The following is a 23,391-nucleotide window of genomic DNA, read 5'->3' on the forward strand; positions in this document are numbered from 1 at the left end:
TCATAATTCAGCTCCAAATTATGTTCTACACCTTCACTTGATCTCCTTTTTCTACAAAAAAAATAAGAGTAAAATACTAAGATTCAACCAAGAAAATAAGCAATTACACCGAAAGTTAATTATATTACTTAATAAATTAACACAAATTGAGTTAAAACATAATTCTAAGGATAAAAGAGAGATAAACAACTTAAAAATCACTCAAAAATAAGTAATTAAGACACTTATTTTATCAGCTTTGCACTAGGTCGGTAACTTTTTATGTCGTCCTTCTTGATCTAATACTCTAATTGTTTAGTGGTATTCACAATTATTGAGTTAATATCAAAATATTCAATAGTTAAACTAATAAATTTAATATATATGAAGAGTTAATAAAAGGAAATAACTTTACGAAGAGTCATTTTGAAGTTTTTTTCAATATATATATAATTAAAACTTATTAAATGTAGTAGTGTAATTTTACACTAACTATTATATTTAATATATTTTTCTCAAAATTCACCGTTACCGTTAGATTAAATTTCTTGTTTTTTTTTTCTTCCATAGGTTATATCTACACATTTTTTTATCCAGCAAAGAAAAGCTACAAAAAATTTTAATAACGATTTAGTACATCATTTATATATATATATATATATATATATATATATATATATATATATATACACACACACACACACACTAATTTTAAAATACAACAATACAATATTTTTAATATATACATAAATATAATTTTTTTTTATAATATACTGTATATAATTTTCTTAAAAAATAAACTAAAAGGTTAAACACTTCTAAAGAAAGCTACCTTATTTAATATAACTATGCAATTAATAAATTAAGAGGAGAGGATTCTTTTTAAATGATGATACCATAACTAGTTTGATTACAGTTCATGAATTCCTTAATATTAATTTTTATAAGAAATTTTATTTTATTTTCCTCTCAGCAGCTAGTCAAATAAGGAAGTTTTCAGCTTGTCTTTATTAAAAAAATTAAAAAAGAGGGATATCAGAAGTCAGAACAGAAACGGTTTCACGAACTCGACCCAAGTCTAACTTCTGTGAAGCATTTTCTCAAAGAGGAAAAAAAAAACGTTTAGTAAGTATTTTTTTTTATCCGTAGTAGGAAAACAATAAATATTCCAAATATTTTTTTATAAATAGTAAAATAAATATTTCCCTTAAAATTAATATTTTCATGACATCTTATCAATTTTCTCTCTTAATAAATTAATTCCAAGAGTCTAAATTCAGTGAAGCATTTACTTTAATATTCCAAATAAACTAAATACGTTCTCCAAACAAAATTACTTATCATTAATATTATTTTTATAAAAAACAAAAATAAGTATCTCCCTTAAAACAAGCCTCTCATATTATTAAATTTCTCTCTAAATTAATAATTTTTATGTGTTTCTTAGTCTAATTTATAATATAATTAATCTTAATTAAAAAATATATTTTCTATTATATTAAACATTTTAAATGATAAACTTCATAAAAATATATTATTCTTCTTTTTCTTTACTCTTTTTAATAATCCACCAACATTATTGTTCTATAAGTAAGAAATTTAACAATAGTGGGCTATTTAACATTCTTTAAACTGATGTTCCTATTTTTTTTTTTTTGAGAGGAATGTACCTAATTCTTTATGTGTATCATGTTGTTATAAAACAAAATTAAATGTCTTATTTTTTTTGTTTGAAAAATTAAGGGTGTTCGCGGGTTGATTAAGATTGATTTTGACTAAATTTAGGATCCAATTCAATCAAATTTAATCGGTTTGATTGGATTTGGTTTTCATAATCTTTTAAAAACTCAACCCAATCCAACCCATTCATGAACGGTTTGATTCGATTTGGACTAATGAGTTATTCATTTAAATTTGATATTTTTTTTAGAATTACTATTTTATATCATGATTCATCCAAATAACCAATACAATTAACACAATATTATCAATTGTCTAAAAATAGTGAAATTGATTTATTTAATACCATCAACATAATATTCTAAAATAGACTAATACAAACTAAAACAAAATATTTTTCAACGATATTTACTATAATAATTTGAATCATAATTATTTCCTATAAATTAATTTCTTGTTATAAGTTTTACTACAATCAGATTTGCTGAAACAAATAAATAAAATATGATCCATTAATATTATAAACATGACAGAAAAATAAATATAAAAAAGGATGAAATAAATAACAATTCACCTAAAAGTAATATTTTAAGAAGTTCTAACACTAGTCTCAATATTTGTAATTCTAACACTAACAGTTTCAATATTAATAGTATTTAAGTCAAATCAAACAACTCTAAAAATTTTAATCGGTTCGATTTGATTTTGATTGGTTCGGTTTGATTTTGATACAAATACATAAATGATCCAACATAAATTGTTCAAATCAATTTGGATTAATTAGAGTTCATATATGACTTGTACTTGTGAACACTTCTATAAAAAATATAGCAAATATAAATTAAAAAATGGCATGATTTCGGTTAAAGAAACTGCAGCCAATTAAAAAGGGCGAAAGAATTAATATTGGTAGAAAGAAACCATTAAATGAGACATGATATTGTTGATAATGAAATTACTAAATCTTATGAAAAATCTATAACTACTTATGATCAATTAAAAATTATTTAATATTGAGAAATTAAAGTCATTAGATGAAATTTTTTTAAAGGAAAAATAATTCAACCTTGAAAATTAATTGAAACATACTAGGATTGCTTAGGTATAACCGGATTTGTTTTACCTCTAGAACTGAAAATTTGTACAAAGTTATACAAATAAAAAATAAAATTTTAATTGACATACTCAATCAATTAAAAATATTAAAATTCTTAAAATACATATTTTATTTATAAAATAACATGAATAATTCCACAGATTTCCAATAGTTTCATTCAAAAGGTTTACACATTAAAAATAAATAAAATATTACCTAAAAATGTAGGTTATTTCAAGAAAATAATAAATAGCAGTAAAAAAAGAAATAATAAATAAAGTGGCCTTATTAATTATGGAGATAGAAAAACGAAATACATTGCACCGCAGAATGTTCAAAAGTTAATTTTTTTTAAAAAGTATTATAATTGTTAGAGGTTAGCTACCCATATTTCTCCTGGTGTATATAAGCACATATCCCAGCCAAGAAGCAGTCACAACTGAAGGTCGAGGGAAAAACAAAGAGTGAGAAAGTGAGGCATTCTTTGTGTATGTGATCAAAACAAGAGCTAGCATATATTCAATCATGGTGGTAGCTACAAATGGCTTCCCTTCTTCCAATGCCACAATCCCCCCAACAAATATCTCTCCTAATGCCATCCTACCTCTTGATCGGTAACGACCTCTTTTAACTTTTTTTATAGTCTGATTGTCATGTTCTTAAATTTCCTGTTATCATTATTGATATGATGTCACGTTTAAACTCGCGTTCTGATGGTTTCAGAAGATATTATCACAGAGACACGAGAAAAAGTAACATTATTATTATTGTTGTTGTTGTTATGGTACGAGACTAAGTATGGTTTAAGGTTGTGACGACGTTAATTGACAGGGGCGATCCGGTAGTGTTCGAAGAATACTGGAAAAAGATGTGTGAGTCCTGCACCGTAGTTATCAAAGGGTGGGAGCTAATGAGCTATCTGAGTGACATGAGCAACGTGTGCTGGTACATGTTGCCGGAGATGAAGGAAGCCATTAAAAGGCTTCATCACGTGGTGGGAAATGCTGTTACTGAAGACAGATACATTGTGGTAGGGAATGGAGCAACGCAACTATTACAGGGAGCTGTTTTTGCTCTCTCTCCTTCGGAGGCTAATTCTCAACCCATCAACGTTGTTGCTGCTGTTCCATACTATTCGGTGATTATACCCTTTTGCCCCTTACCATATTCTTATTATATCATGTCTTAATTAATTTCTTTGTCTCCTATGTGTTTTTATTTAATCTCCTTCCAATGAGACATCATTAAGAATTAACGTTTTCTTAGTTAGGCTGTTAATCAATTAATTAATGAATGAATCTCGTTGATGGTTTAAAGAAGACACACAAATGTAGCAAGTGATTTAGATCCATTTGCTAACATGCTTTATTATTATTATTATTATTATTGTCTTTGAAGCGTATATCATATTTGCTTGAATTTGTGACTATAAATTAATTAATCGTTTTTTTTTTAACACAAATCACTTGGGTATGTATACATTAATTTAGGTAATTTTTTTATAGAAAAATTCTGAATTTTACAAAACTAAATGGCGCAAAAGAAAATAAATATTAATGATCAATTAGTCTTTTTTCTTTATCAATATACTTATATACTTACAAAAACTGTCCAGCACCTTGCCACGTGTTGCTGCTGAGTGCTGGACAATAGTTTTTTTCTTCCACTTTTTTCATAACAAAATTTCTCACTTTAATTTTTTTTTATAATTCATGCAACAACAAGGATCCACATCTAGTTTTTCGTTAAATATACACGATCTTTTGTCATTTTTTCAATTATTAACATGTATTGATTCATATAATGTGATAATTATATTTTGTGAAAAAAATGTTAATGATTGATCAATCTTTTTATATTTATTGGTCATTTTCCATTAAACATACACGACTTTTTGTTGTTTTTAGGAATATTAACTTATATTGATTTATATAGGTTGCATTGCAAAAATATATATTTTTTGTGATAAATATGCATGATGGATCAATCTTTTATATTTTTGGGTCGTTATTTTTCGTTAAATGTATATGATTATTTGATGTTTTCTTAAAATATTAACAAGAATTTTTCATATACAATTTGACATTGAAGCTGGAATACATGATCTCATGCATACTATTTAAATCTTCCACCACCAAGTATTAACAAGTATTGATTTGTATAATTTGAGCAAATCAATTTTCACTCTCTTTTTATATATATTTGGTATACTAAGATTATTTTTACAAACATGAAACAATTGACTCAAAAAAGAAAGAAAGAAAAAACTTGGTAATATGAAACGCTTCCTTCAATTATTTCAATTACCTTTATGTAGTTAGATATATATATATATATATATATATATATATATATATATATATATATATATATATATATAAAGATATATTCATCTCTGAGTTACATTCATATAATGTTTTTAACATTTTATAGCATTAATTTCTCTTAATCTTTATTACATCACTCATTCTTATCTTTATTTTCTTCCTATCTATCTCATATATATAACGGTAAAATGTGTTTTTAAAAATGATTTCTTTTCATATATGTACGTTTGAATTTAATGTGCTTTATTTAGGATACGTTTAATTTGGACTTTTAGGAGGCAGGGCAACCAATCTATTTAAGAATAAGAAAACAGGAAAAAGTAATGAAACTTTAGCATATTTTATTTGTCCGAATGTTTGAATTTTTTAATTAAAAAATCTCAAAAATATTTATAAGAAATATTTTTTCAAGACCACATATATCCTTATTTTATAAAACTTTAAAATAAAAAATATTGAAAAGCTTCCATTATACCATATCAAAATATTTCCTTGAATTTTTTATGATTAAAGTTTTATCAGTTCATTTATATAATTAAGTTGAATAGGACAAAATTTATAAAGATAGCATTCACTCAGTCAAAACTAGAATTGTGAAATCCACATTCAACTAGTCAAAAACTAAAAATTATGACATTGACAAAAAATCTAGAGTTTAGAAGAAGTTTAGTATTTTATAAAGTATTGAGTTATATATTAGGATTGAGACGTCCGAATTTAATATTACATTATATATTAAGAAGAATATTATGTCTCTTATAAATAATATACTCGTACAAAAAATATATATGCCATATTCTGTGAGTTGTCATGTGGGAAAATGCGTCCACATTTGATCTAAAAAACCGTGTCTCTTGGCGATGCCTATTGCCAAAGTTTCTCTATTTGATGAACCAATCTTGTCATATGGCGGTTACGACTTAAAATATTGAGTTGAACACAATGACCAGTACTTGTTGTTCCCACTGTGGGAAATGGAAATGAAAATTCAAATGAAACCTTCTGTTCAATGTTTTTTGGCCTTTTTAGGAGGCCAAAATGTGACAGACATGTGATTTGGAAAAACTAGGCATATATGGAAACATGCAACAAACACACATCCACGTAGACACATGAAGATGTAGATTTGATTCCATATGCAAAAACATGGGTAACATGGTGTGTCTTCTGGTGTCCACCAATTTGATAATCCCCGTTTGGTCAACCTCCCAACATGGTTTAAATTTTTTTTTTTAAGGAGAAGTACTTAATTTTCAAATGGTTGACTTGATAAACTACTAGGGTCGGCGAGGCTTTATGCCTTTATGAGATCATAAATTTTAATCTCAGTACATCTATTATACACAAAAAAAATGGTTGACTTGGTCTAATTAAGCATGTGGCATTTGCAGATTAAGGGGTATCAATTTAATGATTTGATTAGCGTGTGATTATTTGAAGAATTAATTAACAATGTGTTTTGTTCCAGGAATACCAAGATGAGGTTGATATTTTGCGTTCAGGATTGTATCAATGGGCTGGTGATGCTGCTTCGTATGAGAAAAATGAACCCTACATAGAGGTGGTAACCTCTCCAAACAACCCTGATGGGACTATGAGGGGTCCTGTGGTGAAATCTGAAGCTGAAGGGAAGCTGATTCATGATCTTGCCTATTACTGGCCACACTACACTCCCATTACTCACCAAGCTGACCATGATATCATGATCTTCACATTCTCCAAATGCACTGGTCATGCTGGTTCACGTTTAGGGTGAGTCATATATGATTGAGCTTCACACACTTGTTAATAATATATCATCATTCATCTATCTTTCCATATAATTAACTTGCATGTTTGAGTTTGTCAATTCATGACATGATCAAGTGATTAAAGTTCCATTTTTTTCATTCACTTTTTTTTTCATACAAAAGAGTAGGTGGGTTTGTTTTGATATTCCTTTCAAATCCAAGGATAGATGCATTAAGGGAAGCATTAGAAATATAAATTAAACTACTTACATAAACTCGATCATAATATTTGTTTTCAACTAACACATAAGCTTAAATAGTAGTATTAATTCAGTTCGTCTGAGATATGAAGTTCCATTAAACAATTATATAGATAAATAGTTTTATTGTTTATAAAGTCTTATTCACTCTGAACTAAATTGTTTCACGTTAGTTCACGTGAAAGATACCGGTAAACTTGCTCGTACCAAAAAATCATAATTAGTTTGTATTACATTTTTTACTCTCACCTTATATTTCTTTGTACTTTTTTTTTTAAAATTCTTTTCTTATCATATATCTAGTATTTTTTTTTTAATTTCTCTCTCTCCAAATAGTGTATTTACCGCAAGGCTAGGATGTTAAGTATCATTTTTCATGTAGACACACAAGGAATTAACTAGCTGAGTAAACATAGAAAACTTTATACGTACGTAAATTCTGTTCTTCAAACATGCTAAAGTTTTGATTTTGCTGTGAAGGTGGGCCATTGTGAAGGACATTGAGGTTGCTAAGAAGATGACAAGGTATGTGCAGATGAGCTCCATTGGAGTCTCAAAAGAATCCCAAACTCGAGTTGCTAAGATCATGGGAGTGATTTGCGATGGCTACCAAAACTTTGGGTCCATGAAGTCTGAGCTCTTCTTTGAATATAGCAAACGCATCTTGAAGCAGAGGTGGGAGAAATTGTGGGAAGTTATTGAGGAAAGCAAGGTCTTCTCTGTGGCCAAGTACCCTAAGGCCTATTGCAACTTCACTAACGAGTCATCTGAATCTTTCCCTGGTAATTAATTTTCCCACTCCTTAGAGCCATTATTTCTTGAGAAAAAAAAATGTAATGCACCATCTAAATTCGTTGTACAGTCACTGTCATAAAATTCATAACAATATTTATCTATGATGATATAAAACTATTTTAAAGTAGTTTCAATGTATTAAAAATGCTATGCACTATGTAAAATCGTTTTATAATTACTATCTTAAAAATTATAATGACAGTTATTTGTAATTATATGATAGTATAAAAATATTTTATAGTACTTACAGTGTATAGTCATTAAAATTCTTTTTTTTTTTTCTTATACTTTGTATAACATGTATGTATATCTTGCAGGTTTTATATGGTTGAAGTGTAAGGAGGGCATAGAAGATTGTGGGAGTTATCTGCTGGAAAAATTGAAGATTCGTGCAAGAGAAGGAGAACGATTTGGTGTTAGTCCAAAGTATGCTAGAATTAGCATGATAGGAACGGATGATGAGTTCAATGAATTTCTGAAAAGGGTGTCAAATGCTAAAAAAGAATGTGACTAGATGTATTGGAACAATAATGTCATGTGTAGCTCTAGTTCGAGCACCGCCTTATCACAAAATTTAGAGTTCTTTTTATTTTTTTTTTGGTGTAGAATAGGGTGATAAAGGATGAGTGCCATAGAAAACAGAATAAATATTGTTACATAGACATTTCATAAATAAGTTTAATGTTTACCGAGTTAATTTATATAAAGTACAGTTACTTATGTTCAAAATTAAGTTTTTATCTTCTTTTTTAAAAAATCTTAGAGTTTGATGTATGAAAAACCAAATTAGATTCCCTCCCCACAGAACTGTTTTTCTCCAGCACAAAAAACAAAAGTATTAATTAAAGTTGAAAAAAAAGGAATAAAGCACGAGTAAATATGATGGTAAGAGAAAGAAGAATATTGAGAGAGGTGAAGATAATGAAAGGCTCAATAGGAGCTATAGGAGAGGATTCACGATCCTAAAAATCACTTTAATTTTTTTTATTAATTAGTTTGAGTCAAATCGGGTGTGCTCCAAATTAAGCTTTATCTAAAACATAATATTTTCTGCATGAAAGCACGGATATTATTCACCAAAAATAAAATGCATGGATATTAAATATGAAAATAATGACCGCTAATTAGTTAAAACAGTTCTAGTTCCAATTTATTACGTACACAGTTACATGTTTAGGGAATTGACTTTAAATCAGACATGAAGTTATGATACAATTTTTGTTGGTTCAATTTGTGCAACAAATTCATAGCATTTAATATTTGTCTAACGAAAATGAATATCAAGATGAAAAAAGAGTTGCGTGCTAATTAGTTACAACAGTTCTAACAAATTTATCACAAAGTTACATATTTATATTTTTTTAAGGAATACATATTTATATTTTATTGGACAAAAAGTTAAATTAAAAATTTAAAACGAATAACGGATTTGACATATAAATTAAACATGAATTTGTAATATAGTTTTCATCAGTTTAATTTGTACAAAAAATTGTACCATGGTGCATTTCTCTAATAAAAATGAACGCTTCAATTTGCACTCTCTTTTTTTGAAGAAAAACGCCTCAATTTATACTGAAACAAAGGATTAATTGCTTTGAACAATTCCGGTACAATTTTATTACACAGTCACATGTTTATATTTTATTGGACAAAAGTTAAAGTAAAATAAATAAATAACGGGTTTAACATAAATTGGGTATGAATTTGTGATACAGTTTTTTGTCAGCTCAGTTTTTTTTGCTGATTTTTTGTCAACCCATTTTGTACAACAAATTCGTATGCATGGAATATTGTTCTAATAAAAATGACTATATTTAATAATTAAAACAAAGGCGGTAATTAGATAGAATAGTTCTAGCATAAATTTTATTACAAAGATGCATATTTATATTTTATTGGACAAAACTTAAATTAAAAATTGAATATGAATTTATAATATATTTTTTCATCATTTCAATTTTTACAAGAAATTGGTACCATGACGCATTTCTCTAATAAAAATAAGAGAAATGGTTCGATGTTTAATAATTAAAACAGTGTGACTAATTAGTTAGAACAGTTTTGACACAAATTTATTACAAAGTTACATATATAAATTTTATTGGAGAGAAGGTAAATTTGAAATTGAAAATGAACCACATATTTCATATGAATTAAGCATGAATTTATAAAATTAACTCAATAATTAAAGAGAAAAAGAAGGAAGAAGAGATTATAGATTTAAATCTCTCTCACTAATATTCTAATAAAACTAATCATTGACATTTGTTAATAAAAAAAATTCAACAAATTTATTACATGCCACATTTCTCTATAAAAATGAATTGTTCAATATATTCTAAAGCAAAGCATACTAGTTAATTTTAGCCGCTCTAGTACAAATTTATTATAAGTTACATGCTTATATTTTTTTTTTTTGACATGTTAAATTAAAAATTTGTATGTGGGTGAGTGATTGTCATGATGACATACATGCCAACTTTTTTTTATTTTTTTTTTAAGAAAAGGGAACGGAGCCCCTAAACGAACAATAGATTAAAACCCACTAGGAAAAAAGATAAAAAAATACATCAGCAAACACCTTTAAAGATGCAAAGAAGGAACTAAATCAAAAACGGAAATGTTCCTAATATGAAGCCCATACTCAGCAAAAGCATCTGCCACTTCGTTGGCTTCCCAATAAACGTGCTTCCGAGAATGAATATCATGGGTTGTTGTAGTAAGCTGAATATCTCTTACAAGTTGAGCGCATTGACATAGATGTTAACTTTAAAACAAAAACAATCTAATAACTAAATTAATGTGCTCCTGGGTGCGGTGGGCGTGTGAGTGATGCTAACATGTGTTATGTTATGTCGGTACAAATATTAACTTTAACGAAAGAAAATAACAATTAAGCTAATGCGACAAGATACAATCCAATTTTAGATTTTTTAAAATTTTCTCCTATTCAGGAATTATTTTGAAAATGCCTTTTTATTCTTTATACAATTGAAAAAATAAATTTAGTTTTTATAAAGAAAAAAAATAGGTTGGGAAGGAAAATATTTAAAATATATGAAGTTCACAATTGTGGTTAGATTGTTGAGTAACTCCCGAGCTATAAAGTGGTTTAAAACATCAAATCATTTAAATCATTAAAGCATACACAATTTATTGGCCATTAAGCTTCATTAGATTGTGTAAAAAAAAAAAAAAAAAGAAGCTCCATTAGATCAGGTAATGATGACCATCGCAGCCAAACATAATTCAAAAATGACTAAATGCTCATTTTTCTCTCTCTCTAGAAATTATAGTAAAAAATGTTATTTATACAACAATTTTCTTTGGTACAACATTTTTTTTTGGTACAATAAGATTGTTGTATGAATAACACAACTCAACTATTAATATCAATCACTTTACTTCCTGAGTTATCAAATACTTAATTTGATTCTTAACATTTTAGAAATATAATTCATTTTAAAAAATAATTTTTTATATAAGTTAATAAAAAAAGATTAACAAAAAAATATATCCTTTAAAAAATAAGAAAAAAATAAAGATTTTACGAAGTTATTTTTTTTTAAGTTAAAAGACTGAAATGATCAACACTTGCAATCTTAAACTTGGTTTACTCTCATTAAATTGTTAAATTTCTCACTTTTAAATTTCAGTTGTTGCCTTTTACAATGAAAAAAAAAATTCAAAAATTCTACTTCCCCAATGCAAGTGTAACATCTCGAGCCCAGCTTGGTTTCTAGGCCCTCCACGGCCCCAAGTTCTCATAAGAAATTTTCTGGGGAACATTAAAGAGTAAGGTCTGAATTCTTTTTTTTTTTTTATCAGCAGGTCTGAATTCTTATTTTCTACAACAGTAAGTGGAACTGATGTTTTCTTTGTTTAGCTTAATATCCAGATGAGAGTTATCTATATTCACTGAAATTTACCTACATGTTAGTTGTTACACATGACTTCATAACAAAACACAAATTTTCTTTTCTGCCATTGACCTGCAATCAACTTTTTGAATGAATGGTAAAAAAATACATGGTTTTTGTTCAGAAAGGGAGGGATATGGCACCATATTAATACACAAGATGGGTCAGGTTATGAATACAAATAAAGATGGGGAAAATATTCAATCTTAGTAATACAAAAGCTAATAATTCTCTTACAAATAAATCAAATTGAAGACAATGGCAAAGATTGACAGATCGTAAATAAAAGAAAAGAAAACAAGAGGAAAAAAAAATCAGACATTTTCCCAACAAACAGATTTGAACAAAAAGGACTTACACAGAAGATACAGCCTTACACTTGCCAATTCCTGACTTGAAGTTATGAACTTTATGGACAATGAGCAATTTACGATCTGTTGCCAAAACTATCATGACGCAAGAGGAGAGATGATCAGGCCAAATAAACTCTAATTTTACTCAAGAGTCCCTCTCCCATCCACCAGTTTAAAACCATTGATCATGGAAGTTGGCACGATTATTTGGTGGAATTCCAGCACCAAAGAAAGATACAAATTCTTAAATAAGCCTCAATTCATACTCTCCAGCCATCGTTATGTATCTCACCCATGGAAGAGCCTGATACCCACTTTTCTCAATAATCTTCAAATATCTTACCTACAAAACCAAAACATTTACATGTTGATTACCATCATCAGCTAACTGAACAACACCATCAAAATATGAGGTAAATTTTATTTTCACCAATGGTCTTAGTCTTTGCATTTCACATGGATCAAACTACTCTTCAAAATTATTAATCATGGACAATGGAATAAAATCAAGTGAATTATTATTTTTTTTTAACTTTTTCTGATGTCACGTTATTTTTCCACTATCAATTTTTTATTCTAATATTACTATTTATAAACATTTATTGGGAATTTCTTAATATCAACTGAATTGTGGGAATAATTTGAACTAAAACAAATTCATCTAGTTCACTACCACCCTCAATCCATTGAAATAATCAAAATGTTAATAGGCAAATGGAGAGAGAAACAGAGGGAAGGGAACTAGGGAAGAATTATATTGTTGATATTGATTAAAATAAAGGGAAACATTCACCTAAATTTAATCAGAGATACAACCAAACATTATTTCGTATGTTGAAAAAATAGTCTAGAAATATTCTGAATATAAGAAAACCATGTTTATGTAGCAATACCTGTATTCCAGAAACAGTAAAATATGGTATTTCAAATTTCACACGTATAGGAGCTTTTCTCTCAGGAGTTGCTTCCTCATCTGTTATACTGGGAAGATGAAACTCTGCTCTTAACATATACTCCTGAAAGTATCAGAGATCCAATAAATCATGATAAAAATGAGGTAACAAGATGGGTGTTATTCAAGGATTCAATGCCAGTTCCAAGTGAACTCATACCTTGCCTCCGGGGAAGGATCTAATTTTCCAGATTAACGCATCTTTTTCGGGTGCATATGATGCAGATCCCATTGAAGTTCGAACATTAGGATTGGTTGCATCAACAGGCACAGGCAACTCAATCTCAACGTTTGTGGCAGTGCTATAAAATAAACTCTATTAGTTGGGGAAGCAAAGACAGTTGAGGCAGTCTAACTTCTAGACAGCAAAAACCTAATTTCCCTCATCTTCTATCATCAAGAGGGGTGGGGAAGGAAACATAACAAACATAAGAAAAGAAGAAATCTCATTACCTACGTTCCTTAAATTGACTCCTAGCTTTTACCATAATCTCAATCCGACTCTTTGAATGCTTTTCAACATTTGCTTCCACCCAAATTAAAGGCTTAACCTGAAAAAAGAGATGATACAGTCAACAGAGACTTTAAAATTCTTTTATTCTCTCTTTCTGTGTTTACCTCTCAAAACAGAAACTTATGTCATATCTAGAGAAAAAGATGAACCTGTGTACTGAGCCTGTATGTCATCAAATCAAACGATCCATCAGGTGGTATAAAGGAAATTGTTCGATCGTTTTCAAATCGAGCCAAACGCACACACCTTCATAAAATGCCAGATATAATTTGAGAACTAGCATCAAGAAGAGGAAACATTCTTAAAGAAATTATATAAAATTTTCTCTAAATGATCAGTTTGTAAATACAACGAGGTCAAGCATACATACTGATGAAATTTTATGTCTTCCAAGTCAATAGCCTTTCCCTTGGTTGTTCTACCTTGCGCCTCTAACAATACTCTATCATTTAAACCAAGTTTGCACTCAGGCATACCACTGCATCAGATAAGCCATGAACAACACATTGTTTTCAGATAAATACTCTGGCATATAAGTCGGTTAGAATAATAAATACTTCATGGTTAACACAATCTTCCAAATAACTCTCAGCTATGTTATTTTCGAAAAGCTTTTCAGCAAACTTACCCAAACAAAAAACTGATTCTGATTATAATCGATTATACATATAGGGTGAGTTTGTTTAAACTTTAAAAAAACAACTCTAAAATAAGAGCTTTTATAAAAATCGCTTATATAAGAAGCAGATAGGATTTGCTTCTTAAAATAATCAGAAAACTACTTTTTTTAAGCAAAAACAGTTTAGACAAACACACTAAAAACAGAAAGCTGCTTATTTCAACAAATAAGTTTAAACAAATTGGCCCATAATCGATTATTGAAATAATCTAATTTTCACAGCTATCCCAAACACGCCCTAAAAAGTAGGGAGTATAATATGGATTCAGTGGTTGGACCTATCTGCAATATACCTAACAAGGGGGCAGTGGATATGTATTATGTTTAGCACGAGTTGTTAAAGAAAGCCTCTGGGCTAAGGAGTACCCAAAGGAAATAAAGCCAATGTTTTAAACCCCAGATAGCAACGTGTAGCGGCCAGCCCCAAAAACGCTATACTGGGATAGCTGCTATTTTGATTTTTTTTATATAGTTTATATAATGTATCAGGACCTTCTAGCTTTAGACTGGAACGTTAGTTTGCAACACACTCTAAGAGAGGCAAACTTTTGTGCTGATTGGGTTGCTAAATATGGGGCCAACCATGTTGATAGTTTTATTTCTTGGTTAAATTCTCCTTCTGAGCTAATTCCCCTTTTATCTGCTGATGTAATGGGAGTGGTTCATGTTAGGAGCTAGTTTCTTTTTGCTCTTTTATTTCTGATGTATAAAAAAAATATACATATATTCTCAAAAAATGATAAAAAAAATACTCAAAATTAATGACATTCAATTCATAATTAACAATAAAAAGTCATAGGTGTCTTAAACAAAACATTCAAGTAAATACCAACAAAAGTCAAATACAAGTTTTCTAGATAGGAATCATCAATTATCATCTTCGAAATATTATCCAAGACTTTATAGTTTATCCCCAAAAAAGCCCTAATGTCTTTGCTCAAAGGGCCTTTTTTTAGAATCAACACATAGTGCCACTATTCAGCTGGCTATTTGATCTGCTACGGCAGACCCTCTAGCGAGCAGGGGCATCTCCACACTGCTATGCCACTATAGCATGCTATTTAAAACACTGAATAAAGATATCAACAAGCACGTGTCATCAGCATAAAGTAAAAACAGGAAAAGAATGAACTCCCAAGTCCAGATTGCTAATTTCATTTACATTTTTCAAAATTTACCTATACATAATTCAAAAATAGTTTTAAAAAAATTCAATATAAAAACTCAGCTTAGGCTTGGTTCTCTAATCCCTAATGCACCTCTTCAGTCCTCACCAATAACCAGCATGCACAAGCGAACACGACAACAGAAGCACCCAAACAGAAAATCAGAAAACTGAGGGTAGAAAGATCAATCAAAATAGTAGAAAGCCTAGTCAGTTAGCAGCCCATCTCAAACCACTAGCTAGAAAATTTCAATAGATCTCGCGAAAAGTAGAAAGCAAACCTCAAATACGTTCTCATCTTCAAAGCCCCAACGACGTCAGATCTAATTATTTGTCCATTGCTATTGACAAGTATATTAACACTCTCCACCACATCCAAGAAAACCTGAGCCAAAAAGTACAATTTGACCACTTAGGCCATCAAATTACAATTCAAAAAGCTAGACACGATCTTCACTTTTGTAATGTCTAACCTCATTTTTCTTATAGTTTATCCCTTCGCTGCGCCACGACACGGCATTAGTCACAGCCATGGGAGGTCTCTGCGTAACTTCCATTCTATAAGCATCAGTCTTAATAAACTCACTAAGAATCTGCGCCTCGGTGTACTGAGGGTAGCCAAAGTCCATAATCTCATCAAGTAGCTCATACTGCCAACGACACAATACAATTCAACGAATACATTCACACAATTAACCAAAAAAGAAAAGAAAGAAGAGACAGCTAAATTCGGTGATATTTTACCACGACGACGAAATTGTCCCGAAGCGATTCCTCTTCCAATTCTTCAAAGTAGTGCTTAAACACCTGCGAGAAACAAATACACGGATCCATAATTATTATACGAAATAATGGCGAAATTCTCAATTTGGAAAGGTTTAAAGGAGAATGATTATCGTACATCGACGATGCGGTGCAGGAAAAAGAGGAGGCTGGCGGCATTGCAGTTATGTCTGGTGGCTATCATGAGGTAGACGTTGCTGTGCTGGATGAACATGTAGGTCACGCCGTTGTCGTGCACAACCGGATCTTGAGCTTGCGGATCGGCCTTCAACAAAAAGAAAAACAAGAAGAGCTTGGAGCTAGAGAATGAGAATGCGAAATTAGGTTTACAAGAGAGAGGAAAAGGTGAAACCTGTTTTTCGATGAGTTTGGTGAAGAAGCGTTCGGCGTCGAGGGCGGAGACGTCGCCGCGGTAGTCGCGCCAGATGAGGACGCGGCCTTTGATGTCGAGGAGGAACAGAGCAGAGGCTGCCCCTGCCATTGATCCTGAATTCCAATCAGATCAACGCCACCGTCAACACAGAAAGAAGAAGAAGGACTGCTATACAACGTCGTCGTTATCTCAGAAAGTAGTAAATTAACTAATTCTTTATTTTGTTTATTTATTGTTTTTCAAGCGACTGAGATTTCGAACAATAGTTAATTACAAATAAATTGTGTTTAGTTTTTTTTTTTTTAATTTATCTCGTTTTGAGAAATGTTTGAATTAGATTGTTTGGTTTTGAAAATATAAAATTTATTATGTTTTAAGACTTTTTAATATATAATTAGTACGATTTTTTAAAATTATAAGCAGTTCTGACTTATTTATTTATATTAGTGCAAACAAGACACTTTGAAGTTAATTATATATATATATATATATATATATATATATATATATATATATATATATATATATATATATAATTAAGTGTAATTTGTTTTGAAATATATAACTGAAAGTTAAATAAAATACTGTAATGATTTATAATACTTGAGGGTAAAAAAAGTTTAGAAGAAAGATGTCACTAAATAATATTATTTTTTTATAATAATTATAGAATAGATATATCTATATATATCATTTATAAAAGAAGCTTGATTACATTGAAAAAAGAAATAATGATAAGAAAAAGTAAATAAAGTTTTACAACACATTTTTAAGATGATTATTATTTAAAAAATTAAAAGTAAATAATTATTTAAAAATATGTAGATTTAAATTCTTATTTCAAAAGTTTAATTGTCTATTTAATCTTTATAGTTTCTAAACATATCATTTCTAGTCCATGTAATTATTAAATGAATTTTTTAGTTATAAAATTTTGATTTTAATTCTCAATTAAGATTCTTTAACTAACAAGTTTAAAAGAGTAACATTTAAAAATTAAAATATAAATTTCAAGGATTAAAAGATTCACTTTAAAATCCTTTTGCTGATCATTATTATTAATGGTAGTTAATCATGAAAAAAAGGGTACCAGCTTTAAAAGTTGAGAACAAATTAAATTTAGAAATTTTTAGCACAATTTGATAATAACTTTATTTGAGCTTAACTTGCAAAAACTATTAAAAAACTTAATTATTTTATTTTATATTTTGTTATACTTTCACTTTAGATTCTCTCATCACATCCTCATGTAAATAGTTTCCTCTTTTAGTGATTGTTTTAAGGGGAAAATTATAAGATCAAAAACAAGTTGTTAAAATTGAAAAAAAATTGAAACTGCAAACTAATGAAAATTGGTTTTAGTTTTTAGAAATTTTAGAACTTAAAACTAAAATCCAGCCAAAAGGGGGGTAAGTTTATCGTAACAAGCAAAAGTTATGACAATGGTGATGAAAGGTGATGCCAATGGTAGAGATAATGATTGTGAAGCATATGGTAATAACACTGATAGTTATGAAAGTGGTAGGATAGAAAGATAAATGATGGTTGGGATAGGAACAAGAGTAGTGTTAGTAAGGGATGACAATGGTAACAAGCATAAGCCCGATAAGTAGGCAAAGGAAGTACAATGTAAGAGTAAGAATTGAAAGGAAAAAGTTATATGCATTTAAATATATTTTATGTCCTCGCTAATAACTAACTTTTACTTCTATTCTTTGATTTTTTTTATTTTTTTTTATGATTCTTGCAATATTCAGACATACTAATTTTTTGTCCTTTTGTTATAAAAATGCATATGTGGCTTTATCAACATTGACATGTGGCAACACCACATTACAGAAATGCTTATGTGACAATGTCAAATGGAACATAAAGTTTTTTTTTTTAAAACAAAGACTAAGAAGAGAGACAAAAGACGAAAAATTTGAATATTGCAGAGATTATAAACAAAATAAAATACAAGGACTAAAAGTAAAAACTAACATATTTGTAAGAAAAAGGAAAGAATTTAAACTAAATTTATTTATTGTATCTTATTACTTCTCCCTAACCTAACTCCTTTTTTGGATGAATTTTAATTAATAAACAATGTAGACTAAGCTAATAGAAAAATCTTGCTAAAAAATAAAAATCTAATAAAATATTTATCTTATCATATGGACTCACCAAACTATATATTAAAAATTATATAGTATAGTTAATACAATTGTAACCTCTTTATCATTTCTATCAAATAGACTCTTTTATAACACATGGAAGTTTAAAACCGTGGTTTGGGTTGTAGCTTTTGTCAAAACCATAATTTTTGGTTCTAAAAGCTAAACTAAACACGTATTAATTTTGATAATATATCATAAATAGTCAAGATTATTTTATTTAAACATTTTAATATTAAAAATTTATTATGACTGTCGATTAAAATTATATTACCTTGTATCATGAAAATTTTATTTTCTAGTATTAAGTTTAAAATATTACACTAAATAAAATTTGCTCCAACTAATAAATCATCATCAGTTTTTTCTTGCAGTGCTGGCTGGTGGGTATTTTACTCTGTTTAGAACAACTAATTTCTCCCGCCATTCCTTCCTCTAACCAAAACAAGTAAATAAGAATATAAAGGGGAAATAAAAAGAGAGGTTGAGAAAGTCCTTTGACTCTATATTTGGCCTAATGGTAATGAAGGAAATAAAGCATAGGTTCCAACTATATAGAGAGAGATCTATAAATGTGGCAGCCTCAAACTGTTTGATTATTCCTAGAGCTGGGCATGGCAAGTTGAATTAAAGACATTGTTATTGTTTGGTTATAAAAGGTTGGTGCCATAGAACATTGAGTTTTGAATCATAAGATGAAAATGACAAGGATCTTCCTTAGCACCCTTTCCCTGTGCCTCTTGCTCCTCCAGCTGAATCTCTCCAAGGCCCAGCCTGGATCTCCCCAAAAACTTCCATTTACATTTCATTCTCTATTTCCATTTTTCGGCCGTCCAGAAGACGCCAACATACCACTAAAGGGTCCACAGGACGACCTTCAGAACGTGCCTCAACAGGCCGCCGACCAAAAACCTCAGAAACTCAGCCCAGATTTCTACATAAAAACTTGCCCCAATGCCCAAAAAATCGTGGCCGATGCACTTGCAGACATCGTTAAGAAGAATCCCGGCGCTCTCGGAAACCTACTTCGCCTTCAATTCCATGACTGCTTCGTTAATGTAAGCTTTTTCCTATTATCATATACTATTATTTCTTCTCTCTAAATTACACTCACACGTTTGCTTCAACAGGGATGCGATGCATCGATCTTGCTAGATTACTCGCCAAGCGGTGACACCGTGGAGAAAAGTTCAATGGTGAATGGTCTACTCCTGAAAGGAGCTGATATGATCGATGACATAAAGTTGAAGCTGGAGGAGCAGTGTCCTCAAACTGTGTCATGTGCTGACACATTGGCATTTACAGCCAACGAGGTAATGACCATGGCGGGTTTGCCCCCTCGGAAACCCCTCGGTGGCCGTAGAGACGCGCTGGTTTCCCTTTCCAGTGCGGCAGACGCCGACAACCTCCCTTTGCCAGACTGGACCATGGATCAAATGGTAAAACTCTTCACCAAAAAGGGCTTCAACATCGAAGAAATGGTGATCCTACTCGGTGCACATTCTATCGGCATGGCTCATTGTGACTTGTTCATCCAAAGGGCATACAACTTCCAAAACACAGGGAAACCCGACCCTACCCTTACCGTCGAAGCGGTTGAGGAATTCAAAAAGGCATGCCCCAATGTTAATACACCTAAGTACAGGAACCCCCCTGTCAACTTTGATGCAACACCAACTGTGCTTGATAACCTCTTCTACATGGAAATGGTCGAGAGAAACAGAACTTTTCTCATTACGGATTCCCATTTGTTGACAGATCAGAGGACTTTGCCACTTGTGCAACAGTTTGCACATGACCCTAGCTTGTTCCCCAGGAGATTTCCTGAGGTCATGCTTAAGCTCGGTTCTTTGAATGTCCTCACAGGGAATGAAGGCGAGATCAGGAAGATTTGTAGGTCCACCAATTAACCATGACATAAAATTAATAAATTTATGGAGATCATGCATGCATGTTTAACTAAATTTGTTATTCTTTTTTTTTTTTTTCATGGGGCCATTGTCCTGATAGTGATTATGATCGGTGCCTCCTTGCTTGGTTTCATTTCATGTGGAATTTCTGTCATGTAATAACAGCCAACGGCATTTTAATAGTAATGTAGTGTTTGAGAAGCACAATAGAAGAAATATTCAAAAGCTGATTTTCAGTATGTTTGCCTTTGAGTTATATATTACGTCCAACATAACGAAAAAAGAAACAAAATACGCTGAAGCAACAACAGTTAGCTTCAAAGGGACATGGATCCAACTTGATGCCATCGGTTATCTAACACATTTAATTAGTTAAGCAGTAAGAATTGTTTGCCATAGAGTTAAGACAGTTTTTGAAAAAATGTTATCTTGCGTTGCCTTTGAGTTTGAACAAATTTGATATTTGCAGGTGTTAGCAAGCTACTGTAATTGACCCTCTCACTTAAAGATATCGTGTGAACCGATGGTCCACATATCAGACATTAAACTAATAAGAACAAATACTACACTTGATCTTTACCAAAAGGCCGAGAAAGGCATGCCTTGAAATGCCTAAGCATTCAACTTTTATATTCTGAGCTTTAGCTTCTTGTCAAAGTTCTGACAGATGTGGGACTTCATTACTTGTGTCATATGCTCCCAAACGGTCAAACCCCTACCCAAGAGCAGCAACGTTTCAAATTTGAATCAGCCGTATGTGTTAATAACCCCTACACAACGTTGCTCTCATTGGTATATGGCTATATGCAATGTGTTAATGCTCTTCATCCTACTTCCTTTGCTTTGGCTTGAGTTTATTTGGCAGCATCCTCACTACTTGCTATTATAATGTAAGGCCTGTTTTCATTTTTGTACATATCGATTCAGCCTTTCTGGGTTCAATTATGTTTTCATCGGCTTCTAAAAAGTCATGCCATACGGATCAATGGATTGTGGACAGTTCAAACTGCAGTTTGGTATTAATCCATAGCAACGTTGCTGCTACAGGAACAGATGTCAGAGAAATGAAATGTAGCAAGAGGAGCTTGAAGGATAATTGTTGTAGAGGGGGTGAGGGAGTTTGAAAATTTTATGCATTAGATTAGATAGTGATAATCACTTGTTTAACAATTAAATCCATGTTCACAGCAATCCTTTTCGGCTTGTTTCCATCAGGTTTGTTATTCATTCTTTCATATCTGCAATTTGGACGGAAATTCGATGCACAACATCATAAAGTTTGTTTTCATAAGCTCTGCTTGTTTGAATTGGTGGAAAATAACATTATGGCATGATCACAGAGTTTGTAACAGCAAACAATTGTAAACCAAATTTTGTGAAAAATTGTCTTGTTGTATCAAATGCTAAACATGATATTCGATGCTCGTCTTGTTGTATTTAATCTCAGCTAGGGGAGAGCTTAAAATGGAGAACATATTGCTAAAGCACAAGTGCAGATGTTAAATCATCGACCCGCATTTGCCAGAACTTAGGTGTTGAGACGATCTTAGCCAAAAGGCCGAGAAAGGTATGCTCGTCCTCCACTACTACAAGGGCCTGGCGCATCCCAAGAGAAACAGGGTTAAAAATTAGATCAGCAATTGAATTTATATATTGTTGTTCAAACCTGAGACTAATAAAAGTTCAAACACATTATAATCCTCCCAGAGATATTTTACCTGGATATGTTACTATTACCTACTATGTTTATTCTTCCGACCTTGCTAATCGCCATGGATTATTAGAACTGATAGGACTGAGAAGAGGATTATTTAAAATTCTACTAACAGAAGAACAAGATCTCTTGTATGTATTTCTTAGTGTTCAAATATGAATTTTTACGCGGGTTGTGAATTAAAATGCATGCTAGTTATTTTGGAACAATGTCAGTCCCGGCACTTGATGATTTGGATAGAAGTATGGTACTTGATAGAATATTATGGCGGAAGTTGATCCATGTAGCCGACCCCACCTAGTGGGATAAGGCGTTGTTGTTGTTGTTGTTGTCAGTCCCGGCACCTGAGTTCACCTTGTCACTAAATAACACCAACGTTGATGAAAGAAAAGACAATGGAAACAACACAATTTTCTCAGTTTTCATTGCCTATCAGAAGAAAAAAGAAATCTGAGTTTTCACAAGATATGGATATATATTGACCCTCGCATATGGGTCCATAGCAAATGGCAGACTTGCAATCATATGGAGCACTCCCGACGAGTGATGAAGAGTTCATGAATAACGTGATGTAGAATGAGCAGCTACTAATCATTCGAGAGAGTAATGTATTATCAGTGGTGTCAACTTCATAATGAAGGAGAGTCTTGCTGATGTTTTGATTCCTTTTCTTTTCAAATTTAACGAAAAGTGGATTTTGCAAGAAAGTACTGTCGTAGGGTAGGGCAATTCATCTACTTGTTGGCATCCAGCAAAATCTGCTGGAGCTAGATTGTTACTTTTGGGACCGATATTTGTGTCTATGCTTGTAACGGAAAAATTGGAATGACTCAATCAAGGGGTTAAACGTGTTGTTTTCTCTGCAACCAGTCAGCCACTCATTAAATAGAATAACTAAGGGATCATATAAAGAAACATCCCCCAGCAATTTTTAGAGGTGGGTTTCAGACTTACTTTGATTCTATATTATCTAGTCTTGGGATGTATATTGTTAGTCACAGT

The 23,391-nt window shown here is 30.9% G+C and overlaps 3 protein-coding genes and 1 pseudogene across 3 annotated transcripts; 2 read left to right on the plus strand and 2 right to left on the minus strand.

Moving 5' to 3' along the window:
- Positions 1-3,196: 3,196 nt before the first annotated feature.
- On the plus strand, positions 3,197-8,569 carry LOC114380537 (L-tryptophan--pyruvate aminotransferase 1-like). Its single transcript, XM_028339647.1, has 5 exons — positions 3,197-3,369; positions 3,587-3,893; positions 6,551-6,834; positions 7,553-7,854; positions 8,185-8,569. The coding sequence occupies exons 1-5, from the start codon at positions 3,281-3,283 to the stop codon at positions 8,379-8,381; spliced, it is 1,179 nt and encodes a 392-aa protein (XP_028195448.1). The 5' UTR covers positions 3,197-3,280; the 3' UTR covers positions 8,382-8,569.
- A 3,319-nt stretch (positions 8,570-11,888) lies between these two features.
- On the minus strand, positions 11,889-16,814 carry LOC114380547 (AP-1 complex subunit mu-2-like). Its single transcript, XM_028339659.1, has 11 exons — positions 16,589-16,814; positions 16,355-16,501; positions 16,198-16,260; positions 15,927-16,103; positions 15,735-15,838; positions 13,980-14,087; positions 13,759-13,855; positions 13,549-13,646; positions 13,256-13,397; positions 13,037-13,159; positions 11,889-12,486 (listed from the first exon to the last, which is right to left on the minus strand). Exons 1-11 carry the CDS (start codon positions 16,715-16,717, stop codon positions 12,388-12,390), a joined length of 1,287 nt encoding a protein of 428 aa, XP_028195460.1. The 5' UTR covers positions 16,718-16,814; the 3' UTR covers positions 11,889-12,387.
- Positions 16,815-19,363: 2,549 nt separating this feature from the next.
- LOC114370402 (peroxidase 5-like) lies at positions 19,364-20,911 on the plus strand. The gene is made up of 2 exons (XM_028327751.1): positions 19,364-19,823; positions 19,896-20,911. Exons 1-2 carry the CDS (start codon positions 19,461-19,463, stop codon positions 20,673-20,675), a joined length of 1,143 nt encoding a protein of 380 aa, XP_028183552.1. The 5' UTR covers positions 19,364-19,460; the 3' UTR covers positions 20,676-20,911.
- Positions 20,912-21,093: 182 nt separating this feature from the next.
- Positions 21,094-21,275, minus strand: LOC114404561 (annotated as a pseudogene).
- Between the last annotated feature and the right edge of the window lie 2,116 nt (positions 21,276-23,391).

The sequence above is a fragment of the Glycine soja genome, chromosome 2, assembly GCF_004193775.1.
Source record: "Glycine soja cultivar W05 chromosome 2, ASM419377v2, whole genome shotgun sequence".
In the NCBI taxonomy this organism is placed as follows: domain Eukaryota; kingdom Viridiplantae; phylum Streptophyta; class Magnoliopsida; order Fabales; family Fabaceae; genus Glycine; species Glycine soja.